At 41.6% G+C, this 24,477-nt stretch overlaps 1 protein-coding gene across 6 annotated transcripts in view; it reads left to right on the top strand.

Moving 5' to 3' along the window:
- The window catches only part of FRMD4B (FERM domain containing 4B), a 364,030-nt gene that overhangs the window by 218,737 nt on the left and 120,816 nt on the right, over positions 1–24,477 (top strand). For all 6 annotated transcript variants that reach the window (XM_032290457.1, XM_032290458.1, XM_032290454.1 and 3 more), the window contains 3 exons: positions 4,607–4,672; positions 7,210–7,304; positions 16,593–16,685. In XM_032290457.1, the coding sequence (XP_032146348.1) occupies positions 4,607–4,672; positions 7,210–7,304; positions 16,593–16,685 (254 nt within the window). The remainder of the gene's footprint in view (positions 1–4,606; positions 4,673–7,209; positions 7,305–16,592; positions 16,686–24,477) is intronic.

Here is a 24,477-nt window from a genome sequence, read left to right as displayed (position 1 = left end):
GCTGCGCAGACCTGTAACTGGTGTTTTTCTCTCTATTTCATCTGCTCTCTCCTCTCCAGCCTGCCCCGTGTAGTCGTTCATCACATGCCCCTCCCCAGATGTCAGCCTCTCTTGATTGTTGTGTCGTCATCAATGGAAACCTCAGTGATTATGAGTAGATTACTTTCTCATATTAATGACATCATTTGGAGAGTCTATGCTTTGGAACGTTTTTGTTTTGGTTTTGGCATAGAAACCAGTGGTGTCTTATGAAAATGCTTTTAGTCGCAAAAAGCAGAATCCAGCTGGGCACTATGGCTCACATCTGTAATCCCAACACTTCTGAAGTCCAAATCAGGCAGGTTGCTTGAGCCCAAGAATTCCAAACCAGCCTGAGCAACATAGTGAGATCCTGTCTCTACAGAAATATAAAAATTAGCCAGGCATGATGGCATGTACCCATAGTCCTAGCTACTGAGGAGGTGGAGGCAGGAGGATCACTTGAGCCCAGGAGGTCAAGGCTGCAGTGAGCCATGTTCGTGCCACTGCATTCCAGCCTGCATTACAGAGAGACACTCTGCCTCAAAAATAAATAAGTAAAAGTAGCAGAATCCTCTCTCTTAGCTTACAAGAGGGAAAAAAAAGTGGATTTTTTTAAGGAATACAGGGTGTTTTATGAAACTTAAGGACAAATATTCACCCAGATCAGTGAAAAGGACTATAAGTGACTGGAAAACATATTAGGAACCCTGACAACTTTCTGAAGCTTTTCTTCTTAGGCCACATGATTTCTCTTGCCTCCATTTTTTTTTTTTTTTTTTTAAGACGGAGTCTTGCTCTGTCACCCAGGCTGGAGTGCAGTGGCATGATCTTGGCTCACTGCAACCTCTGCCTTCTGGGTTCAAGCGATTCTCCTGCCTCAGCCTCCCAAGTAGCTGGGATTACAGACACATACCACCACACCCAGCTACTTTTCATATTTTTTTAGTAGAGACAAGGTTGAATGTTGGCCAGGCCGGTCTTGAACTTCTAACCTCAAGTGATCCTCCTGCCTTGGCCTCTCAAAGTGCTGGGATTACAGGCACGAGCCACCACACCCAGCTCTCTTGCCTCCTTCTAGCTACTTGTCTTCCTCATTCTTTCTGCAGATGGCTTTCCCTTTCTCCATACACACACAAACAATGGCTGCCATAAACAACCAAGTTTTTATACTCTTGGATCCAATTCCAGATTTCCTGGACTGAGGTTCTGATTGGCCCAGTTTGAGCCAGGTGTCTATCCCTTGCCCAGCCAACTGAGGCCAAAGGGGCAGGACCAAGTAAACCCTGGCCATAATGCCCACATTTGTCATGAAATGGTTAGACACATCAGAAAGATATCGACAGTTGAATAGTCTAGAATAAAATTACGTGTTGATAAAAGGAATATTGACTAATATGAGGGAGGTCCAAAGCAAAATGGAAAGGGAAAAAAGATGATTTTTTTTTTTTGAGTTGGAATTTCGCTCTTGTTGCCCAGTCTGGAGTGCAGTGGCACGATCTCGGCTCATTGCAACATCACCTTCCAAGTTCAAGGGATTCTCCTGCCTCGGCCTCCCAAGTAGCTGGGATTACAGGCACCTGCCACCATGCCTGGGTAATTTTTTTGTATTTTTAGTAGAGACAAGGTTTCACCGTGTTAGCCAGGCTGGTCTCTAACTCCTGACCTCAGGTGATCCACCTGCCTTGGCCTCCCAAAGTACTGAGATTACCAGTGTGAGTCAACATGCCCAGCCTGATTTTTTAAAATCAGTAAATAAACTTATTTGGATTATGGGACAACAGAGTAACTTTAAATATTTTATGAGTTATGACATATTCCTTAATGGATTCATACTATGTGATCTTTTGAGCATTATTTTATAACTTTCTGCAGGGTATACACCTAGCATTGGCTTTCGAAGGTTGTTTTACTAAAGAAGTAAAGTGATTTAAACTGATACATTTATTTAGTTCTCTCTTAATTACTTCCTCCTCTGGTATAGAAAAGTAGAAAAAAGGTGACTTTTCTTTTCTTTAGTTAAACATTAATTCAAATCTTGACTTGGCTGTTTTCTTGCCCAGGTAACTTTGAGTAAATTACCATAAACTCTGTACCTCAATTTCCTATCTATAAAATGGGGATGTTGCCATGTTGCACATTTTTGCAGAGCTTTACTGAGAGACTACATGTAAAGTGCCCAGCTCAGTGCCTAGAACTAATAAAGATTTGTTCCCTTTCCTCTGGCTACCTACGGTATATATTTGACCTTGACTTTGCAAAATTAAGGAAATAGGCTGTGGCTATGGGACACAGTCAAGCTTGTTCACTTACCTCTCAGTGGTTCCTGCGGACTGCATCTTCATAATACCATGATCTAACCAGTTATGCTAGTTTTTAGACTCTTAGAGCAGAGTTCAGTCAAAAATATACATTCAGTAATTAGTGTTTTCACATTGAAAACAGGTTACTTATTCCAGTCTGAGCCTCAATTTGTTATCTGTTAAATGGGGATAATAATACCCCAGAAGATAACTGTGCTGCTCGGAGATAATATATAGAAAACACCTCGTGCAATGCTGAATAGGTTGTTGGTATTCAGTAATGGAGGCTATTTTCTTTTTCGATTTGGTTTATATGTATCTGAGTTTCCAGGTCTTACAGTTTTGTAAAACGGCTTAGAGACAAAACGCTGCCTCTGCTTTTCAACAGTAACCTAGCAATTCCACATCCGTGGACAAAGCTAGACGGCAAAGTTCATGGTGACATTGCTTGTGATATCCAAAAATTGGAAACAAGCTAACTGTTTCTCTTATTCAATTATCATGTATCCACACAATAATTATAGAGGATACGATAGAGTCTTTAAAAAGAATGAGGTCCATCTGTATGTGCTGATATCAGAAAGACCACTAAGAAATACTGAGCTTAAAAAGCAAGAGGCAAACAGCAAGTGAAGCATAGTCCTACTTGAATTGAAAAAAAAAAGCAACAACAAAAATATATATATATACACACACACACATGGATACACACACATATACACACATATATATCAAATTTCTGGAAGATTATACTCACATAGAAATATTAAGAGTACTTCATTTGCAAAACCATGTATTCAATATAATTATATGTACTAAAGTAAAATATGAAAATTTTTAATATATAAATATATTTCTGAAAATGCATATGCAAGTGGTCTGTGAGGATTCTTCTCAAACTAACGGGATGGTGATTTCTGCAGATAAAATGGTTTGGAACATGAGTTAATCAAGGAGTATCTTGGCATTCTACGCACTGTTTAGGTATTTTACAGATTTTTTCGGTATTGCAATTCTGAATAATAAAAAACTAAATATAATTGGATATTTACATATCAAACTGTTCTTAACTATGTATCTTAACTGTTCTTAACTGTGGCGGTGATACACTAAAAGTGGAGGAGGAAGTTTCCAAAATGAAGACTTTTCGTTTTTATTTTAAGAGATGAGGTCTGTGTTGCCTACAGGCTTGGGTGCAGTGGCTATTCACAGGCGTGATCATGGCTCACTACAGCCTTGAACTCCTGGCCTCAAGCAATCCTCCCGCCTCAGCCTCTTGAGTAGTTGGGGCTATAGGTGCACACCACCATACCCAGAGAGATGTTAAACACATCAATGAATAAAGGCGCTTTTTTTTTCTTTTTTTGGAAAACGGTCTTTCTCTGTCACCCAGGCTGGAGTGCAGCGGTGCAATCTCAGATTACTGCAGCCTCAACCTCCCAGGCCGAAGTGATTCTCCCAGCTCAGCCTCCTGAGTAGCTGGGACTATAGGCACATGCCACCACACCAGGCTAATTTTTGTATTTGTTGTAGAGAGGGGCTTTCACCATGTTGGCCAGGCTGATCTCAGACCCCTGGCCTCAAGCAATACACCTGCTTGGCCCCCCAGAGTGTTGGGATTACAGGCATGAGCCACTGTGCCCCTGAACGAAGGCTGTTTTTTTTAGACAGTCTCGCTGTGTCACAAAGTTGTAGTGTAGTGGCGTGATCGCGACTTGCTCCAAACTCGGCTGCCTGAATTCAAGCAAATTCTCAGGCCTTAGCCTCCTGAGTAGCTGGGATTACAGGTGCGTACCACATGCCTGGCTAATTTTTGTATTTTTAGTAGAGATGGGGTTTCACTATGTTGTTCAGGCTGGTCCCAAACTCCTGGCCTCAAGTGATCCACCTGCCTCAGCCTCCCAAAGTGCTAGGATTGCAGGCATGAGCCAATGTGCCCAGCTGGCTTTTTTTTTTTTTTAACAAAACATTAATTCCAGGAAAAATATTGTAGTTTCCTCTGGGATGGAGACCCACTTTTCATATAATAATTTTGTATGCATTGCTTGAAGTGGTAAGGGCATTATTTTTGCAATATATTGGTTAGCTTGTGCTCTTTCTTTTCTTTTTTAAAATCCAAGTTACTCCCATATAATAAATCTGTTTCTGGCCAAGTCTGTTGATTAACTCAACTAAAGCCATTTTTAGGCTGAGCACATCTCATATAAAATAAGTGATACAATGAGTCCAGGGGTTTGCTTGCCAGCCCTGGCCCTGACACCGCTCTTCCTGTCTTGTCCCTGCAGATGACAGAAGGCAGGCACTGCCAGGTGCACCTCCTGGATGATAGGAGACTGGAGCTGCTGGTTCAGGTAGGTGTTGTCCTAGTGGGTATTACCCAAATAGGTGTTGCCCAGGTAGGTTTTTCACAGGTAATGTTGCCCACACAGGGACAGCTCATCCTCATTCCCTCTCTGAGCCTCATAGTCTGTACTCAGCCTTCTCCCTTATCTTTGCCTCAAAGCCGGTGACTCAGAGTTGATCAAGGGGAAAAAAGCATCTTCGAAGTCAGAAAACCTGGTCCATATGTAAGGATAATTATAGCCTGGTGACATGGATGCAGAGGCACTTGGGTTCCAATCTCAGCCTGAGGCACTTGGGTTCCAATCTCAGCCTGACACTTAATAGCTCTGTGACCCTGGGAAATTGACTTTACTTCTCTGAACCTCTTTTTGGTAAATTTGGAAGGGAAGTATTTCCTGAAAGGATTATTGTGAGGTGGGAATCTGCATTCTGCCACTGTCCAGCTATATGGCATTGTGCAAGTGAAATACCCAGTTTCATCAACTGGGAACTGCCTAGGCTTCCCAGCAGAATTATGGTTAAAAATCAAACTAGATTATATATGCAAGTAAAATCTCGTTGTAAAATATATGGCTCTATATAAGTGATTGTGTGTGTGTGTGCGTGTGTGTGTGTGTGTACATATATATATATATGTGTGTGTGTATATATATATATATATATATTTTTTTTTTTAAGATATAGTCTTGCTCTGTTGCCCAGGCTGAAGTGCAGTGGCACGATCTCAGCTCACCGCAAACTCCGCCTCCTGGGTTCAAGCAATTCTCCTGCCTCAACCTCTCGAGTAGCTGGGACTACAGGCCCCCACCATCTCACCCGGGTAATTTTTATATTTTTAGTAGAGATTGGGTTTCACCATGTTGGCCAGGCTGGTCTAGAACTCCTGACCTCAAGTGATCCACCCACCTTGGCCTCCCAAAATGCTGGGATTACAGGCGTGAGCCACCACACCCAGCCAAGCCATGATATTTTAATTGTTGATGCTTCTATTTCTATTCACCCAACACTCTGGACCAAGAGTCTTTCAAAATTGTGAAAGTCCCTGTGGACAGGCCACACCTACAGCTAGCCTAGAATTTTCTCTTCTAACCAAACCTAAATTCTTTTCTCTCCCAAGGCCTGTCCCTAACCCACTATGCTTAGGCTTCAATTTGAGTGAAATAGTACGGTCAACAGTAGCTTCGCCAAAGTAGACCTTTAGTCTAGATGTCTGCCTGTTTCTTTCTTTCTTTTTTTTTTTTTTTCCTTTAAATCATGTCCATTTTTTTTCCCCAACAACCATTGTAATATACCCTAAACTGTTTGGCTCAAAGTTCAAAAAGAATCCATCCAGAATGCCTCCTGCAAGCATTCCCCTTTTCTTCCCCAGTCCCTGCAAATCCAGCATCAATTATCACTCCAGGCATTCTGGCTGATTCCAAACCCATGCTGCTTCTCACCAGATCCAGAGCTTCCCAAAAGCATATAGATTATATCCTTCTTCTCACTAGGTGCTTATTACTGTTGATGGTGATGTATGCAGTGGGTACAATATCTCCATCTTCAGAAGGAAAAGTTTAGGCTTTAGAAGGAGACAGACTAGGTTCAAATCCCTGCCCTTACTAACAGTGTAACATCAAATAAGGTGCTTAATCACTCTGGGCCCTGGTTGACTCATTTATAAGATGGAAATAAAAAGCCCTACCTCATAGCTCATTATAAGGATTAAATGACAATATATATAAGTTCAGCATAATAAATGGAAACTATTTATTATCAGTAGTATTAGTATTGTTTTCATCAGTAGCCCCACAGCTTTGAGTCTGGACTTCTTCAACTGGCCACCAACAAGCAAAGTGATTCCTCCAGTCTTTTATATGTCACAGATAACCATGCAGCAAGCTGTTTAATATTCTATGTCTTGGGCATTAGCACCACATTACATATAAAAGATTATTTTTTCCAAAACAACGTCTTAGTAAGTGCACCTTAGAGGAAAAATGTAAGGCACTTGAGTGAATTGCAAATACATGAAAATGATGGTCTCATTGATATTTCTATTCCCATCTCTTCTCCTTCCAACAATTCTTAAAGAATTGTTGGCCTGGCTCGGTGGCTCATGCCTGTAATCCCAGCACTTTGAGAGACTGAGGTGGGTGGATCACCTGAGGTCAGGAGTTCGAGACCAGCCTGACCAACAAGGTGAAACCCTGTCTCTACTAAAAATACAAAAATTAGCCAGGCGTGGTGGTGGGCACCTGTAGCCCCAACTCCCCACTTGGGAGGCTGAGAAACGAGAATTGTTTGAACCCAGGAGGCAGAGGTTGCAGTGAGCCAAGATTATGCCATTGCACTCCAGCCCGGGCAATGGAGTGAGACTCCATCTCAGAAAAAAAAAAAAAAAAAGAATTGTCTATAGTACAGCAACCTAATCCACAAACAGGGGCAGGTAATAGAAAACAAACAAATAAACAAAAGCTGCTTTAAACTATTTAGGGCAGAAGAAGGAAGTAGCAGTAAGAGAAGGACAACCACATTGCTTCTAACCAGATTTTTATTTTCACAGCCCAAACTTTTAGCAAGAGAGTTGCTGGATCTCGTGGCTTCACATTTCAACCTGAAAGAAAAGGAGTATTTTGGAATAACGTTCATAGATGACACGTAAGTCTTTTAATAGTTTTAGTTTCTTTACCTTTTGCATGGGCTACCTACTTGCTGTCATCCATAAGTAACAAGAAAGGAAACAAGTCCTCCAGGAATTAGAACATGTCCTGCTTAAAGGTTTTTTAATATGCGATTTGTCCCCTAGGACTATTGCAAAGGAAGAAGAAAAGGAATACTGACCATTTTAGTACTCAAAACATTGTTTTAGAAATTTGTAGTCATGGCTGGACACAGTGGCTCATGCCTATAATCCCAGCACTTTGGGAGTCTGAGGCAGACGGATCACGAGGTCAGGAGTTCAAGACCAGCCTGACCAATATGGTGAAACCCCATCTCCACTAAAAAAACAAAAATTAACTAGGCGTGGTGGTGTGCACCTATACATAGTCCCAGCTACTCAGGAGGCTGAGGCAGGAGAATCACTTGAACCTGAGAGGTGAAGGTTGCAGTGAGTCGAGATCACACCACTGCACTCAAGCCTGGGTGACAGAGAGAGGCTCCACTTCAAAAAAAAAAAAAAAAGATATTTGTAGTAATGAGTTTGCTATTCCTGATTATAGTGTATATTCACGTCTTTGAATGTGGTTGTGCTTGCTAATTTAGCTTATGTATCAGTGATAGAAATATTAGACATTTACTCACATCTTGAAACTGAGTTGATGTGTTGGTGTTAGTGACAAGAGAGCTTAAAGGTAAATTTGTGGCCCACCCAAAAAACATGTATATAGTTTAATATGGAATGAACTTTTAAACTTCCACTTAGGTCCAACTTATGTCACCTTCTCAACTGTGTCTCTCTTTTTTTTTTTTTTTTTTTTTTTTGCTTTTTATGCTAAGTTGTTGAATATTATATATATTTGTCAACAATATATTTGCTCCCTGAAAGAAGGCAGGTAAATAAAAATAAATTCATGAGAATTTAAAACTCTATGTAAGCAAATGTGTTTGTACTTACTAGCTCTTTTCTCTTTCTCTCTCCGTGTTGTGTGTGTGTGAGTGTGTGTGTGTGTGTGTGTGTGTGTGTCTGTGTCTGTCTGTGTCTGTCTGTCTGTCTGCCTGACTGTCTTTTTTATGGCAGCCCAATTTGCCTACATTATATGCAGCCAGATACATTATCAGAGGAATCCTACCTCTTTCTGCACATAATTTCCAAAGAGCTCCTTACATATTAAAATGTAAGAAGATATGTTCCAGACATAAAATATGTTGGCCAGCCGTGCAGCATTCTTTCCATAATGCTGGCAATTTAGATGTTTTTTTCAGTTCTTCAGTTTAATCAGGTGGAAAATCATTTCAAGAAGGAGTAACTTTTAACACCTTGTGACTTCCCATTATTCCTGGCCTGGGTGGGTTGTGAGCCTAAGACCTCCAGGATATGCCAGTAGGCTCGGGACTTGGGCTTGGCAAAAACCAGGCAGCTGAATTGTCAAGAGAAGTAGAAAAACTTGAAAACTTTGATTCTGGATTGAGGATGTTTCCCAAAGAGGGTTCAACAAGGCAGAAGAGAATACACTGGATTCACCTCACTCTGAATCACTCAACAGCTGCCATTTGAGAGGCTCTGTATGACATGTCCTCTGCTGGATGAAATGGGAAATGCCAATGTCCACTGACAACAAGTTCATGCTGGAAAGCCAGCACCAGCTCATGTGAATCAGTGATTGAACACACACACAAATAGGCTGAATCTGAATGTGGATGAAATCATAGCAAACAGTATAAGACATAAGCCATAAATATACAATGGCTAGGTTATATGGCATAAACTGTAATTATAGTACTATAAGCACTATAATTTAGGCAGAGGTCACAGAGAGTAGAGGTTAAGAACATGACTATTGCAGTAATTTATTCACTGAAAAATATTGACTGGGTGTGATAGTTCACATTTGTAATCCCAGCACTTTAGAGGGCTGAGGCAGGTGGATCCCTTGAGTCCAGGAGTTTCAGAGATGCCTAGGCAACATAGGGAGACCTCATCTCTACAAAAAAAATTTAAAAATTAGCCAGGCATGGTGACACACATCTGTAGTCCCAGCTACTTGGGAGGCTGAGGTGGGAGGAAAACTTGAGCCCAGGAGGTCAAGGCTGCAGTGAGCTATGATGATGGCACTACTGCAGTCCAGCCTGGGCGACAGAATGTGACCTTGTCTCAAAAATATATATATATTTACATTAAGAATGGCTCACACCTGTAATCTCAGCACTTTAGGAGACCAAGGGTGGGAGTATTGTGTGAGCCCAGGAGTTCAAGACCAGCCTAGGCAACATAGTGAGATCCCATCTCTACCAACACACATACACACAGACATACACACACACAAACAAATAAAAAATCAGCTAGGTATGGTGATGTACAAACTCTAGTCCTAGCCACTCAGGAGGCCGAGGCAGAGGTGGGAGGATTACTTGAACCTAGGAGTTCAATGCTACAGTGAGCTTATGATTATGCCACTGCACTCCAGCCTAAGCAATACAGCAAGACCCCATCTCTAAATATAAAAATTAAATATTTTTTGAATGCTCACTCAATGCTAGGTGTTGTTCTAGATCACAAGGATTCAGCTAGGAGTAACACAGACAAGGCCCCTGCTTTTATGGAGCTCATATTGCAATGGTGTAGTCTAGCATAAAAAGTAAACAGATAAATCAAAGAAATATCAGCAATTACAAGTGCATTGAAGAACATAAAAGGCCATAACCAAGAAAACCTGGGGTCAGTTTTAGACAGAGTGGGCTAGGACAGTATCTAGGAGGTGACATATAATGAAAAGCAAGAGCCAGTTCTGCAAAAGTCTGGGAGGCATTACAAGCAGAAGCCAGTGCAAAAGTCCTGAGGTGGGGCTGAGCATGACTTTTGTGATTTTTTTTTATTATTATTTTTATTTTTTTTGAGAAAGAAAAAGCAAGGCTGGGCACAGTGGCTCACACCCGGAATCCCAGCACTTTGGGAGGCTGAGACAGTCAGCTCACTTAAGGCCAGGAATTCCGGACCAGCGTGGGCAACATGGTGAAACCCCATCTCTGGTAAAAATACAAACCAAAAAAATTAAGGGGCATGGTGGTTCACTGGAGTCCCAGCTCCTCAGGAGGCTTAGGTGGGAGGATTGTTTGAGGCCAGGAGGTGGAGGTTTCAGTGAATGGTGATCTCACCACTGCACTCCAGCCTGAGCGACAGAGTGAGAACCTGTCCCAAACAAAAATAAAGCCAGTGTGATGAGAGTACAGCGATTAAGAGGGAAAGTGGTACAGGAAGCGGGTTGAGAGGGAGGTAGGAGCAGGTATCAGAGAATCTTGAGAGCTAGCTGTGTGACCTTAGACCAATTACTTAACATCTGACACTCAAGTTTTCTCATATGTATGCTGGACATAATAGTATCTTATATAGTATTACTACACAGGGCACCTATAAATACGGTACTAGTATTCAATACTATTAAATCAGGTAAGGTATTACTACMCAGGGCACCTATAAATAGGGTACTAGTATTCAATACTGTTAAATCAGGTAAGGTATTACTACCCAGGGCACCTATAAATAGGGTACTAGTATTCAATACTATTAAATCAGGTAAGGTATTACTACCCAGGGCACCTATAAATAGGGTACTAGTATTCAATACCATTAAATCAGGTAAGGTATTACGACACAGGGCACCTGTAAATAGGGTACTAGTACTTAATACTATTAAATCAGGTAAGGTATGCAGAGCATATAGCATAGGCCCACAATAAAGGGAGCTATCAGCCAGGTGTGTTGGCTGATGCCTGTAATCCCAGCACTTTGGGAGGCTGAGGTAGGTGATCACTTGAGCCCAGGAGTTTGACCCCAGCCTGAGCAACATGGTGAAGTCTCTACCAAAAACACAAAAATAAGCTGGGCATGGTGGTGGGCACCTGTAATCCCAGCTACTTGGGAGGCTGAGGCAAGAGAATCCAGCCTGGGCAACAGAGCGATACCCTGTCTCACCCTGTCTCAAAAAAAAAAAAGGTTGGGGGGGTATCATCCAATGTGTTGCAGTAAGAAAGTGCTGAGGAAACTGAAGGAGGACTGGAGTAGGTGTCGCACACAGAGGAGTAACTAAAATTGGATCTTGCAGGTCAGGTAGACTTTAAATAGATGGGGGGTGAGGTGGGAGGTGACTTTCTAGGCATGAGTTATTTTGTGGGCAAATGCATGAACATGGCAGTGAACAAGGTGCATTTGCCCAAGAGTGAAGACATTGGCCTGATGGGGACAAGATCATGGGAGAGCCTTGCTAGTCACACAGATAGTGGAGGCACACCCAGGCCATGGAAGGATGTTAGACAGAGGAGGAATGTGGCTTATGACTGCAGTGTCAGAGGCCCCTCGGGCTGCAAGGTTTGTGGCAGACTGGAAAGAGGGTCCTGGCCACATGGAAGACTTTGGGAAAAGCTCCAAGTTCAGTTGAACATAAACCAGACAGTGCATAAGTCAGAGGTTCAGACTGTAAGACCTTCTCTTCAGAAAAAAAAAAAAAAAAAAGGAATAATAGGCTGGGTGCGGGGGCTCACGTCTGTAATCTCCAAACTTTAGAGGCCAAGGCGGGTGGAATCACCTGAGGTCAGGAGTTCAAGACCAGCCTGGGCAACATGGCAAAACCCTATCTGCACTAAAAATACAAAAATTAGCCTGGCATGGTGGCAGGCACCTATAATCCCAACTACTCAGACAGCTGAGGCACGAGGGTCACTTGAACCCGGGAGGTGGAGGTTGCAGTGAGCCGAAATTGTGCCACTGCACTTCATTCTGGGCAACAAAGCAAGACTCTGTCTCAAAGAAAAGAAAAGGAATAATAGGAATGACTTCCTTCAATGATTTGGGCCACCCTCCTCATTGTGCCCTGAGATTTTTCTCAAAACTACACTGGGAGAAGAATGCTCACACAGCCCCTTTCCCAGTTATCTCCTTTGGCTGATCAAAAGGAGGTAACTATAGTTATAATCTTTCCCCAAGAACCTCGGCTCCAAAGTGTCCTCTCTGCACTCCCGTGCAAGTGACGGCGGAGTCTCTTCTTGAATTATTACCAGTTTGGGGAGGCACCTCCTGGCTCTAGCTGTGTTTATTTTCCGAAGAAGTATGAGTGGGGCTGTTGAGGGGGTGGAAATTGGCCATTTCCACCTTTCTGGGGAGCGGGCCTGGAAAACTGCTTATGTCTAAGGGTGTCTCCTTGGAATGTCTTGGTCATAAGCCTAGTTCTTTTTCTTTGTCTGGTAAATATTTTTGGAAAGCATTTTCTTTCAGCACTCCCTCCTCCCTCTTTTCACCCCCGGAAAACCACTGAGTGAGAGCCCTCCCAGGATGCCGTCTGAGTTGCATTTTCCAGCCTAGATGCCACGTGCATCTTTTGCCTTTGGTGAACTTTAAATAGAAGAACACAAAGCTGAAAGGAACATTTTGCCAATGAAAGTAGCTACTGTCTACAACTCATCCAACAGACTAAAAGGAGAAATAGTCAGCAGTTACGTAATAAAAGCAGTGATGATGACCAACCAGAACAGATTCAAGGTCACGTTACCAGGAGAGGGATAGAGTTCCTGAGATTACACGTGTTAATGCCTTCGGCAGCTCTGTGTGCAGAGTGAGTCTTTTACCCCTAGAGGGCAGTCACGGCCCTCCTGAGGCCCCAGCCCTTCAGGTCACCATAATGGTTCCCATCTCTGCTAAATAAGCTTTGTTTACCAAGAAATAAATAGCCTTTACAACACGACTGTGACTTTTGGTCACTGTCCCTTCCAATGGGACGGTGACGATGGGCCTTCCACTGTATAATTCTAGCCAAAAATAAAACTTGCTTTGTGGTTGGTCTGCACGCCTGATAGGGGTACGTATGACCATCTTTTTAAGATATTGGTTAGATCTGTTATATTTGCTGATGGGAAAACTTGACAAAAGCAAGTTATAAGCAAAAAGTAACCTTGATTATACTACAGTGATAGAATTACGGGGCTTTAAAAAAATTATTCTAGACTTTTTTCTATTGATGAGATTGTAGGTAGATTTTTAAAATCTACTTTGTAATTTAACCTTTTAAAAAACTATCTCATATTATGTATACATGAATGTCTTCTTCAAGGTCATGGTTGAGTCCAGTCCCTTTTGACTACCTTCCCACTGTAACTGTAGTTTCTTCCACAGAGGTAGCCAATACTAGCAAGTTGCTGTACAACTCCCCAGAAACATATCCTAAAATGTTCATTAATATTTAATAGTGTTTTGAGTGTGCTTCTGTAGCTAACATAAGCGGTTTATGCTGTATATGGTATTGTACAATTTGCTTCATTCATTCATAAACATCATTCTATGCAAGTTCATACAAATGTACATTATGCCTTCTACTTATTTTTAGAGACAGGGTCTTGCTCTGTTGCCCAGGCTAGAGTATAGTGGCATGATCATAACTCACTGCAGCCTTGGACTCCTGGGCTCCAGCACTCCTCCTGCCTCAGCCTCCTGAAATGCTGAGATTATAGTGTGAGTCACCACATCTAGCCCATTATGCTTTTAAAATGATGTATCTTTCCTAAGAAAACTTTTGAGACCTGATACTATAAAATAGGTTATGTATTTGAAGACACACATTTGAACATCTGTGAAATTGGGATGTGTCTTTAAATCATGGCACTCTAAACTTGATGAAATATAGTGTAAGACTCTTCTAATGTCAGTCCCCATCTTATTTTTGTTTGTTTGTTTTGCACACAAATGCAGTAGCTCTAAGAACTTCCCCTTGTGTTACTTATATCAGCTTATTTATCTTCGTAATATTCCTGCAAGGAAAGCTGGGAACAGGTATAAGAAGCCTTGTCTTGTAACTATGGAAACAAAGACACACTCTTTCCAGTGTTCAACTTGATAGGTATCAGAGACTGAGTCAGAAGTTATTATAAAAGCAGACTCAACCTTATGGTCTCATTTTCTCTAGTACTGAAAGTCCTGGGTACTTTTATGTACAGTCCACTTAAAAAAAAAAAAAAAAGGAAGGAAGGAAATTCTGGATTCAAATGTTCAATGCCAGCTCTAGCACTTTCCTCACTGACTTACTGTAAAATATAGCTTTAATGTATAAAGAGTTCCAATTTGATTAGCACAGAGTCATTTCTCAATAGAGACTAGCTATTGTTATTATTCCTACTAATATTAATTATGCCCACTTTTCTGTCTACTTATAATGAATACGGCTTAGATTTTTCTGATTTTGTTTTCTAGTTTTTCACTCAAGGACCAAAATGGTTTGAAAATGTCTTCCGGTTCATTATAGATTTTATTACATTTTGACATGCTATCCCACCACCATCAGCATGTTCTTAGCTTGAATTTTATGTAAGCAAGTAAATGAGGGTCTATGCCCTCTGGGAATTTACAACCTAAAATGGATAGACTAGTTGGACAGCATCGGAAAAGGCATGTAAACAGTTCTGAGCCCCAGTGTCATCGATCCTTTTGATCCCTCAGGGGTCAAAATCTAGAGAGAACTGTTTATATACATGAACTTGGTGAGGCTCTGGAGTAAATAAAATAAACAAGTACATGCTTAAACCTTAGTAAGTCCGTAAGATACACACAGAAGTGGCACTCAGAGAGTATTCAGCGGTGTACTTTTTTAGAGACAAGTTATCCCTCTGTTGTCCAGACTGGACTGCACTGGCACAGTCATAGTTCACTGCAGCCTCAAACTCCTGGACTCGAGCAAGCCTCCAGCCTCAGCCAGTTCTCCCACCCCAGCCTCCTAAAGTGCCAGGATTAGAGGCATGAGCCACTGCCCCTAGCACCAACCCCGTACTTTTTAAAAAGCTGTGGCATTGTTAAGTGTCTGGTTTTGTTTTTGCTTTTGCTTTTGTTTTGAGACAGGGTCTCATTCTGTTGCCCAGGCTGGAATGCAAGCACGATCATGCCTCACTGCAGCCTTGACTTCCCTGGGCCCAAGTATCCTCCCTCTTCAGTTTCCCTAGTAGCTGGAACAGGCACACACCACCACACTAGGCTGATTTTTTCTATATTCTTTGTAGAAATTGGGTTTCACCGTGTTGCCCGGGCTGGTCTCTAAATTCCTGGGCTCAAGCAATTTGCCTGCCTTGGCCTCCCAAGTGCTAGGATGACAAGTGCTAGACATGAGCCACCACACCCAGCCTGTGTGTTTTATTTCATTGAACCACAAGTTTTCTCCTTGATTATCTAAAATATTTCATATTTAATAAAAGTTTAAGATTAACATATGGCCTAGCTTTTTACCTCCAAAGTCAACTAATGTTATCAGTTTTTTTGTTTTTCCTCTCAGATTTTTATAATATACACATGCACATATGTAGGTTTGTTCTTTTTATAAATAAAAAAATGGCCGACCAGGCGCAGTGGCTCACACCTGTAATCCCAGCACTTTGGGAGGCTGAGGCAGGCAGATCACTAGGTCGAGAGATCAAGACCATCCTGGCCAACATGGTGAAACCCTGGTGGCATGTACCTGTAATCCCAGTTACTCTGGAGAGTGAGGCAGGAGAATCACTTGAATCCGGGAAGTGGAGGTTGCAGTGAGCCGAGACTGTACCACTGCATTCCAGCCTGGTGACAGAGTGAGACTCTGTCTCAAAAAAAAAAAAAAAAAAAAAAGGCCACATACTTACTGTTATGCATCAATGCATCACCTTACTTTTTCATTTAATATTGTATCTTGGAAATTGTTCCAAATACGTTTATAAAGAGGCTCTCTGGCTTTTTTTTCTTTTTTAAGACAGGCTCTGATTGTGTTGCTGAGGCTGGAGTACAGTGGCTGTTCACAGCCATGATCATGGCACACTGCAGCCTCGAACTCCTAGGCTCAAGCGATCTTCCTGCCTCAGCCTCCTGAATAACTGGGACTACATGTGTGCACACCATGCCCCTGTTCTTCAGCCTATTTTATGGCTGCATTGTATTTTGCCATAGTTTTAAATAATTTTTTAACAATATCCTGTTGGACATTGAGGTTATTTCTATCCTTTTTGCTATTCCGAATGATGCTACAGTGAGTGATTTCATATACGGATTGTTTCTCACATGTGCAAGTTTACCTTGATATACTTCTGGAAATGGAAATCCTGGTTCAGAGGGAAGTGCTTTCAGAGTTTTAAAAGAAATTGCAGAGTTGGTCTCACTACCAGGTGTAACATGTGCTCCCACCATCGGTGTATGAGAGCAGCTGTTTCCCCACAGCTTTGCCAACACTGTATGTTGGTGAGCTTTTCTGACTTTCTGTTGAATCCTTTTTCTTTGCTTTGCTCTCACAGAGGTCAGCAGAACTGGCTACAATTAGATCACCGAGTTCTTGATCATGATTTGCCCAAGAAACCAGGCACAACCATTTTGTACTTTGCTGTGAGGTATGTATCCACAGACCCAGTTAGCATCCCTCTTTTTTTGCTGTTATTATTGTTTGTTTGTGTGTGTGTGTGTGTGTGTGTGTGTGTGTGTTTCTATTTTTTACATTTCTGGTGATTAGAGATAGTAAATAAAAAAAGACCTATCAAAACATTATGATGTGAAAGAGATTCTCTGCTGTCGTGGTCTAGGGACCAAGTTACCATAGATACTGTAGAGCTGTTTTCTTTGAAGATAAAGGATAGAGTCTCCTCCTTTATTCCTCAAAGCCTCTTAGATCAGTTTAAAGCTGAAAAACATGGGTAATCTATTTTAATACATAAGGCTGTTTCTCACTCAACCTATTTTTAAGAATCTTATTATTTGAAATATGACAGACATTTGCTATTACATTTTACGTAGCAATAATGTTTTCTATAGACTTGGAAATAATTGAATTTTATACAGTTTCATGCCTTAATTTGAATAGAGGACAAAATGCAAACAAATGTTCACAGAAAGAATTAACAGTACAGAGATCTGAATTCCATTCACATGCAGAGAAACTGCTGAAAATAATGCAGAGTCCATGACTTGTTCTCTGAGGACTGCTTGGGCAAGTCACTTAACCCTATCCTGAAATGGATGTATTCAACTAAATCAGCAATTTCTCAAATGCATCTTATGATAGATCTATTTTTTTTTAGCATTAATTGTTCAGAATCTACAATAAATAAAATGTTATAAGATGTAATACTGGCCAGGTGTAGTGGCTCATGCCCGTAATTCCAGCACTTTGAGAGGCCAAGGCAGGTGGATTACTTGAGGTTAGGAGTTTGAGACCAGCCTGGCCAACATCATGAAACCTCATCTCTACTAAAAATATAAAAAATTAGCCAGGCATGGTGGTGCGCACCTGTAATCCTAGCTACTCATAAGCCTGAGGTATAAGGATCACTTGAACTCAGAGGCAGAGGTTGCAGTGAGCCAAGATCGTGCCACTGCACTCCAGCCTGGATAACAGTGAGACTCTGTCTAAAAAAAAAAAAGAAGAAGAAGAAGTAATATCTACTTTTCTCTACCTAGCTTGATGTAAAATCATTACTGATTGAGCTGAAAGCCCCTTCTTATGTGCTGACCCCCTCTCCCCACTTTGCTAAATTTGATGAAAATTTTTATGATAAATTTTGTTATGTTGGTATGAAATCAAATATGACAAAATGAGCTAAAGTAGTAGGTTTCTCATAAAGCTAGGTTAACCTGAAGAATGGTCCTGTATTCTTAGAATATGTTAATTTTTGTTTGTTTATTTGTTTGAGACAGGGTCTTACTCTGTTGCCCAAGCTGGAGTGCAGTGGCACAATATTCACTCATTACAACCTCGGCTTCCTGGGCTCAAGCAATCAGTCTCTCAATAGCTGGGACTACAGGCATGCACCACCACGCCCAGCTAATTTTTTGTATTTTTTGTAGAGATGAGGTTTTGCCATGTTATCCAGGTTGGCCTTGAACTCCTGGGCTCAAGCATCCACTTGCCTCGGCCTCCCAAAGTGCTGAGATTACAGACATGAACCATGCCTGATAATGTTAATTTTTGGAAGATGAAAATGTACTTTGTTTTATATGTTGAAGGTGTAGGTTTCATGCTTTTTGCGGGGAGGGGTTTTTTCTGATTACCTGGCAAAATCCTGTCGCATTTTGCAAATGCCTTTTATTTTAATTGAGTCTGCTCAATTCTGTTGAAATTCAAAAGTATGAGAATATGACCGAATATGTTTTAAAATAGCTTTTTTGGCCAGGCACAGTGGCTCATACCTATAATCCCAATACTTCGGGAGTCTGAGGTGGGAGATTCACTTGGGTCCAGGAGTTTGAAGCCAGCCTGGGCAACATATGAGACCCCATCTCTACAAAATATTTTAAAAATTAAGTGGGCGTGGAGGTGGGCGCCTGTGGTCTTCACTACTCAGGAGGCTGAGGTAGGAGGATCACTTGAGCCCAGGAGGTCAAGGCTACAGTGAGCCTTGATCGTGCCATTGCACTCCAGCCTGAGTGACAGAGAGCCTGTCTCAAAACAAAACAGAAAGATCTTATTTGAATTAATCGATGGGGATTGTGGAGATTTGCTGCTCCGTACTCAGCAAATGAAATGTTAGTCACCTCCGATTTCTTTCTTCCTTTTGGGGCTGAAATCTGGTTTACAATATAATTTCCTTAATTAAATAGAAGTAACATAACAAGAAGTAACTTAATTGCCAGAAGTAATTATATTTTTGAAACCCAGGAAGGAGGTAGCATAGTAGTGATTTGTCCAGGAACATAGCTGGTATGGAAAAGCACACAAAAATTCTAAAAAAAAACTGAGTTTCCTGGAAAGACGTGATATGAATACTTGTGTCCATGGCAATGGGAAAAAAGAAACAGAACTAGCAAGCAAGAGGTTAAACAGCATATTAGTATTTAAGCAGAAGTCAGAGAATTGCAAAGTTTTAATCTTGTATTATATAGGGAAAATGTCTCAACACAAATAAAACATACTTTCCCAAGAGAATTATGTTATCACTATAAACATTTCAAATTATATGAATGTATGGAATGAAAAGTAAAAATTACTCTTTACCACCCCCAACCTTCACCTCTACCCCTAAGTTTGCTCCCCTTCTTAGAAAAATAGGATAAGTTGTTTGGTGACTTAATTTTTTCTTTGCAACTTAGAGAGCTTTCCTTGGGCATATAAAAATCTATTTATTTAAGCATTTAGGCTATTTCTAGTTGTTTATATTAAAATTTAGGTTGTAGCTGGCCAGGCACGGTGGTTCACACCTGTAATCCCAGCACTTCAGGAGGCTGAGGTGGGCAGATCACTTGAGGTCAGGAGTTTGAGACCAGCCTGGCCAACATGGAGAAACCCCATCTCTACTAAAAATACAAAAAATTTGCTGGGCGTGGTGGCAAGGGCCTGTAATCCCAGCTGCTCCAGAGGCTGAAGCAGGAGAATCGCTTGAACCTGGGAGGCGGAGGTTGCAGTGAGCCAAGATTGTGCTACTGCATTCCAGCCTGGGGGATACAGTGAGACTTCGTCTCAAAAAAAAAAAAAAAAAAATAGGTTTCAGCTAACATCCTTGCACTTTCATCTTTTGTGCACGTGGTGTAGAGTTTCTGTAGTGTTAACTACTCAATGAAAGCATTATGCCTTCAGAAAATTTAACAGGTACCATCTAGGTAGTAACCAGATTTATGCAGATTCTTTGACAGCCAATATCTGGTCTGTTTTGGGTCACAGAATATCAAAGGAGAAACCCTGTCTCGCTTTCTGTACAGCCATTCATAGGAACTCAATCTTCTCCAAGCAGGTTCCTGAAATTCCAGAGTGACCTGCTGCTTGTTCATCAGTTTCAGCACTTACTTGGAGCGTTATCTCAAGAGTGCCCCATAATCACTTCACATTACTTTCCCCTAACTACTTGCATGTTTAAAACCCTTATCAAGTTTTTAATTATTCACTTAGTTTTTCCTCCCAACAGTATAGTGAGATCATAATATTCTTTGTTATTATTCCAATTAAGTAGTTGTTGTTGCTCCAATTTGATTGAAGAAATGATAAAGGAAAAGCACACACCAAAGAATTTCATGAACTGACCGAGGTCACTGTGGAAGGTAGCTAGTTCTGTGGAGGTCCGGGAAATGGAGTTGTCTTGTGCTCCAGTGAAGTCAGTTGCTCCTCAGAGGGTCCCTAGCCTCCTATTTGGAGAAAACAGAACTATTGGTAATACTTCCATCGCAGTAGACACCATCAACAAATCTCCAGGTTGCCTGTGTTGACTGAAGAATAGAGAGCCAAAGAGAGCATTTGGTTCCGTTTTGATGTTCACTCATTTTAGGAGACCCTGGAAGTGCAGGGGACCTCTTTTGAGATTGGGGTCATCACCTCTTGTGTCAGCACAGTACTGCTGCATGCACCGGAACATGGAGCACAGAAGCCCCTCCTCGTGGACATCAAGGTGTGTGGTCACCAAGTAGTTAATGCACAATGAGAAAGAACTCCCTGTAGTGATAGCACATTAAAGCATGAGTACCACTGTTATTTTCAATGCAAACGATTAGAAATATCCTCATGCCAACAGTGAAGATAGGTTCAGTAGGTTATGGCACTTTCATAGTAAACAATGAATCACTTTAACAAAAGAGGTTAGATGAAAAAGTGCATTGTAATTCAGAGCTTCTCCAGATGGGAGAGGCAGGGCATGTCTGAATCATCTTGGGAAATTTTTCAAACTACACAGTTACTCTCCTCCAACTCCACATTCCTGGCCCAGATTCTGCTATAGTGCCATGGAGGGAGGGGTGCACTGCTGAGCCCTTCTCCACCCCTCCTCTTATAAATCATTACTTTAATAAGTCACTGTTATCAGGGATGTTGTCATGTATCTCATCTCTCTTGCAGATGGATAAGATACATTATATCTGAAAAAAATATACAGGGAATGAGTATACTTCTGTAAAACATAGATTACTATTTATGCCATGATAAGTTCAAGTGATCACACTGAGTTTTTTTGAAGTTGGCATGTTTTAGAAACAAATACAGATCTATAAATACTGAGAAAATTCCTGGAAGGAGCTACACCAAGCTGTGAAGACCCATTTCTTCCTTCCTTCATTTATTATGTATTGGAGTTTTGCTACACTGTACTCTGCTCCATCCTAGGTCTGAGGACCCAATAGTGAAAAGGCAAAAGTCTCTACCATCATAGTCAGCATACACATTAACAAATGCATTCATTATATAATAACAGTCTGTTCATTCACCTGATAAATAGTTGCTGAGTTCCTGCTGTGTCTGGCCCTATACTAGATGCTGGGAATATAGCAATGGTAGAAGAAAATGACAAAATCTGGCCGGGTGCAGTGGCTCACGCCTGTAATCCCAGCACTTTGGGAGGCCAAGGCAGGTGGATCACGAGGTCAAGAGATCGAGACCAGCCTGGCCAACATGGTGAAACCCCATCTCTACTAAAAATACAAAACTTAACTGAATGTGATGGCACGTGCCTGTAATCCCAGCTACTCGGGAGGCTGAAGCAGGAGAATCACTTGAACCCAGGAGGAGGAGGTTGTGGTGAGCGGAGATCAGGCCACTGCACTCCAGCCTGGCAACAGAGCAAGACTCCATCTCAAAAAAAAAAAAAAAAAAGAAAAGAAAAGTGTAAGTCCAGCAGCCATAAAGCCTACAGCCTAATGGAAAGAGATGGCATTAGGTAGAGTAAACCTACAAAGTAGCTTATGTGAGGGGTTATGGAGAAAACACCATTAGAGAGGAGGAAAAGGGGGTATTAGCAAAGCCAGGGCTGCAATTCTAAATACAGCGGTCAGGGAAGGCCTCTCAAAGAAGATGGCATTGAGCAAAGGCATACAGGAGATGAGACAGGGACCCAGGCCCATCTCTGGAGAAGTTTCTTCCAAACCAGGGGAACAGCAGGTGCACAGACAGGTTGGCAAGAGCATGCCTGGTGTGTACAGGCCCCTGGAAGGAAGTCATGTATCTAGAGAGAACCTATAATAGGGAGATGAGTAGGAGATGACATGGGGTTGGCCTGTAGAGCATTCAGGCCTGTGGGTTTTGAGCTCGAGATTATAACCAGTTACCATTTTAAACAGACTCACTCTGGCTGCTGTGTTGAGGGCAGACTGGAACGGGCAGGAGGGCACAGCAAGACCAGTTAGGAAGCTGTTGCAATGGTCCAGGCCAGAGATGCGTAGGGTAGACCAGACCAAGTCTCACTCACTCCACATTCACTGGAGATGGTGCAAGTTGGTTGTGAGAATTAAAGACAGACCAGGAGATAAAAAGTGATTTTGCAAAACATTATGCAAATGTAAGAAAATATTATTTTTAAATTGTAGCATTTATGAAAAAGAAAAATTCCATGAGGTCTTACTCTCAAGAAGTTTTCTCTCTACTGAAATGTAACATAAACTCTGCAGCAGGCACTAGGCTATTTGACATGCATTATCTCATTTACTCCTGAGCTAAACCCTGAGGTCTTACAGATTTGAGGGGTTAATAAATACCTGGTTTATATCCCCCAGGACAGAGGGAGCAGCTCAGAAACATATGCAGCTTCTACAAAGAGAAAATAAAACATGTAAAGTGAAGGCACATGGTCCCTTTATGACTTCAAGAATAAACCTTTGTGTTCTTTTTTCCAGTTATAAAATCTCAAAGAGGTGTGCTAAATATGTGTGTGACCTCTGTGCATAGAGATGCATCATAATTTATTTAGGTACCATAATTATTTAACCAGTTCTCTATTTCCATGGGAGTCCAAACTCCCCTAGGTTTCTGGGGGACTTCCCCGGGCTGGCGGTTGTTATCTGGCTGCCATAAATTATATGCCACAAACATATGGGCCTCTTTGGTAATGCAGCCCAGATGTGAACATTTTAAAGACTTGACAGTGAGGAGCAAGCAAGCATTTAAATAGGAGTTCAGGGACTTGGTGTGACCTCACCAGAAAAGCTCATATTCCCTCCGAGGAGGGTGACCTAAGGTGGCTCAGGCTGGTACCACCCTGTTGCAGTCAGAGCCAGGATCTTGGCATCTTTTATCCCCCTTATTCTTTTGAATGCATCTTGTTTTTTTCTTTCTTTTTCTTTTGGTCTTCTCTCTTCTTCTTCCTCCTTTTCCTCTTCCTTTTTCCAAGTCATTTTCCTGGGTTCTAGGACTGCACGTGACCACTCAGTGGTACCCTAAAGCATTGTCTGCCACACTCAGGGCTGAGAAGAACTCACTGCATTTGTGAGGAACTGTAGAAGGAAACCTGGAGGCAGACTGCTGCCTCTGGGTGAAAACTGCTACAAACATGGAGCCCTTGAATTCAAGACTGGTAACTGCCTTCTCAGCCGCTCCTGGCCTGGTCTTTGGAACGTTAAATCTTTAGAAAGAGTTTAGCTCAAGGAAGCATCATGACTACAAACCATGAGTCCTCATTACACGTGATTTTTTTGAAGAGCCAAATACACGTGACACATAAAGACAGGCTGTTATAAAGGGAAAGACTGGTTGATGTGGAAAGATGCTTGCAATATATTCTAGGTGAAAGAAGTAGACCACAAAAAGTCCATGCAATATGATAACACTTTTTGTAAAAATATTTTATAAAACATCTGTAGAGATAGAAACTCAGTTTAAAATGCTTATCTATATTTTTTCCTACAATGAACATATTACTTGAGCCAATTTTTTTTAAATGCAAGTATGAAAAGAGATAAGAGGAAGAAAAGATAAAATGTTCGTGACCAGATGAGCATGACTTTGTTTAAAACCATCAGAGGGTAGGTGATTTACAATAACGAGGGGACAGGAAAGTTCATCTTTTCATGGAGGAATGTGATTTAAAGGCCCAGAGAAATAACTGATTCCTCCTACTTAGGCTGAGCCGAGGCTACTTGAGGGAAATGTGTGAGTTAGCCAGAGGTCTTTACCCATCCATCACACTCCCATCCAAATGTACAATGCCCCAAACATGGACACAACAAGGGCCGGTTGCCCCAGTATCACCCATGACCCCCTAACTGGCCCAGCGTATTCTGAACTTCCAGGCAGGTGGTTCATGGCCTTCATCTTTGAGGAGCCAACATCCTAATTCAGACAAGAGTTCAAGAAGACACAGAATCCGCTGAAGCACATGCTCGATCCTGATTCCAGTTTCTTACAGGATTCTGTTTCTCGGTGTACTCTGTGGGCAAATACCAGAAGTTATTTTTAGGAATTTGCTCACTCCCCTCTCAAATCTTTCAGTCCTATCTTTTGGT

Source organism: Sapajus apella, unplaced genomic scaffold, assembly GCF_009761245.1.
Source record: "Sapajus apella isolate SASKATOON/1434 unplaced genomic scaffold, GSC_monkey_1.0 scaffold23, whole genome shotgun sequence".
NCBI lineage: Eukaryota > Metazoa > Chordata > Mammalia > Primates > Cebidae > Sapajus > Sapajus apella.
Note: the sequence above shows the minus strand (reverse complement) of the source record. Positions and strands in the feature narration are given on the sequence as shown.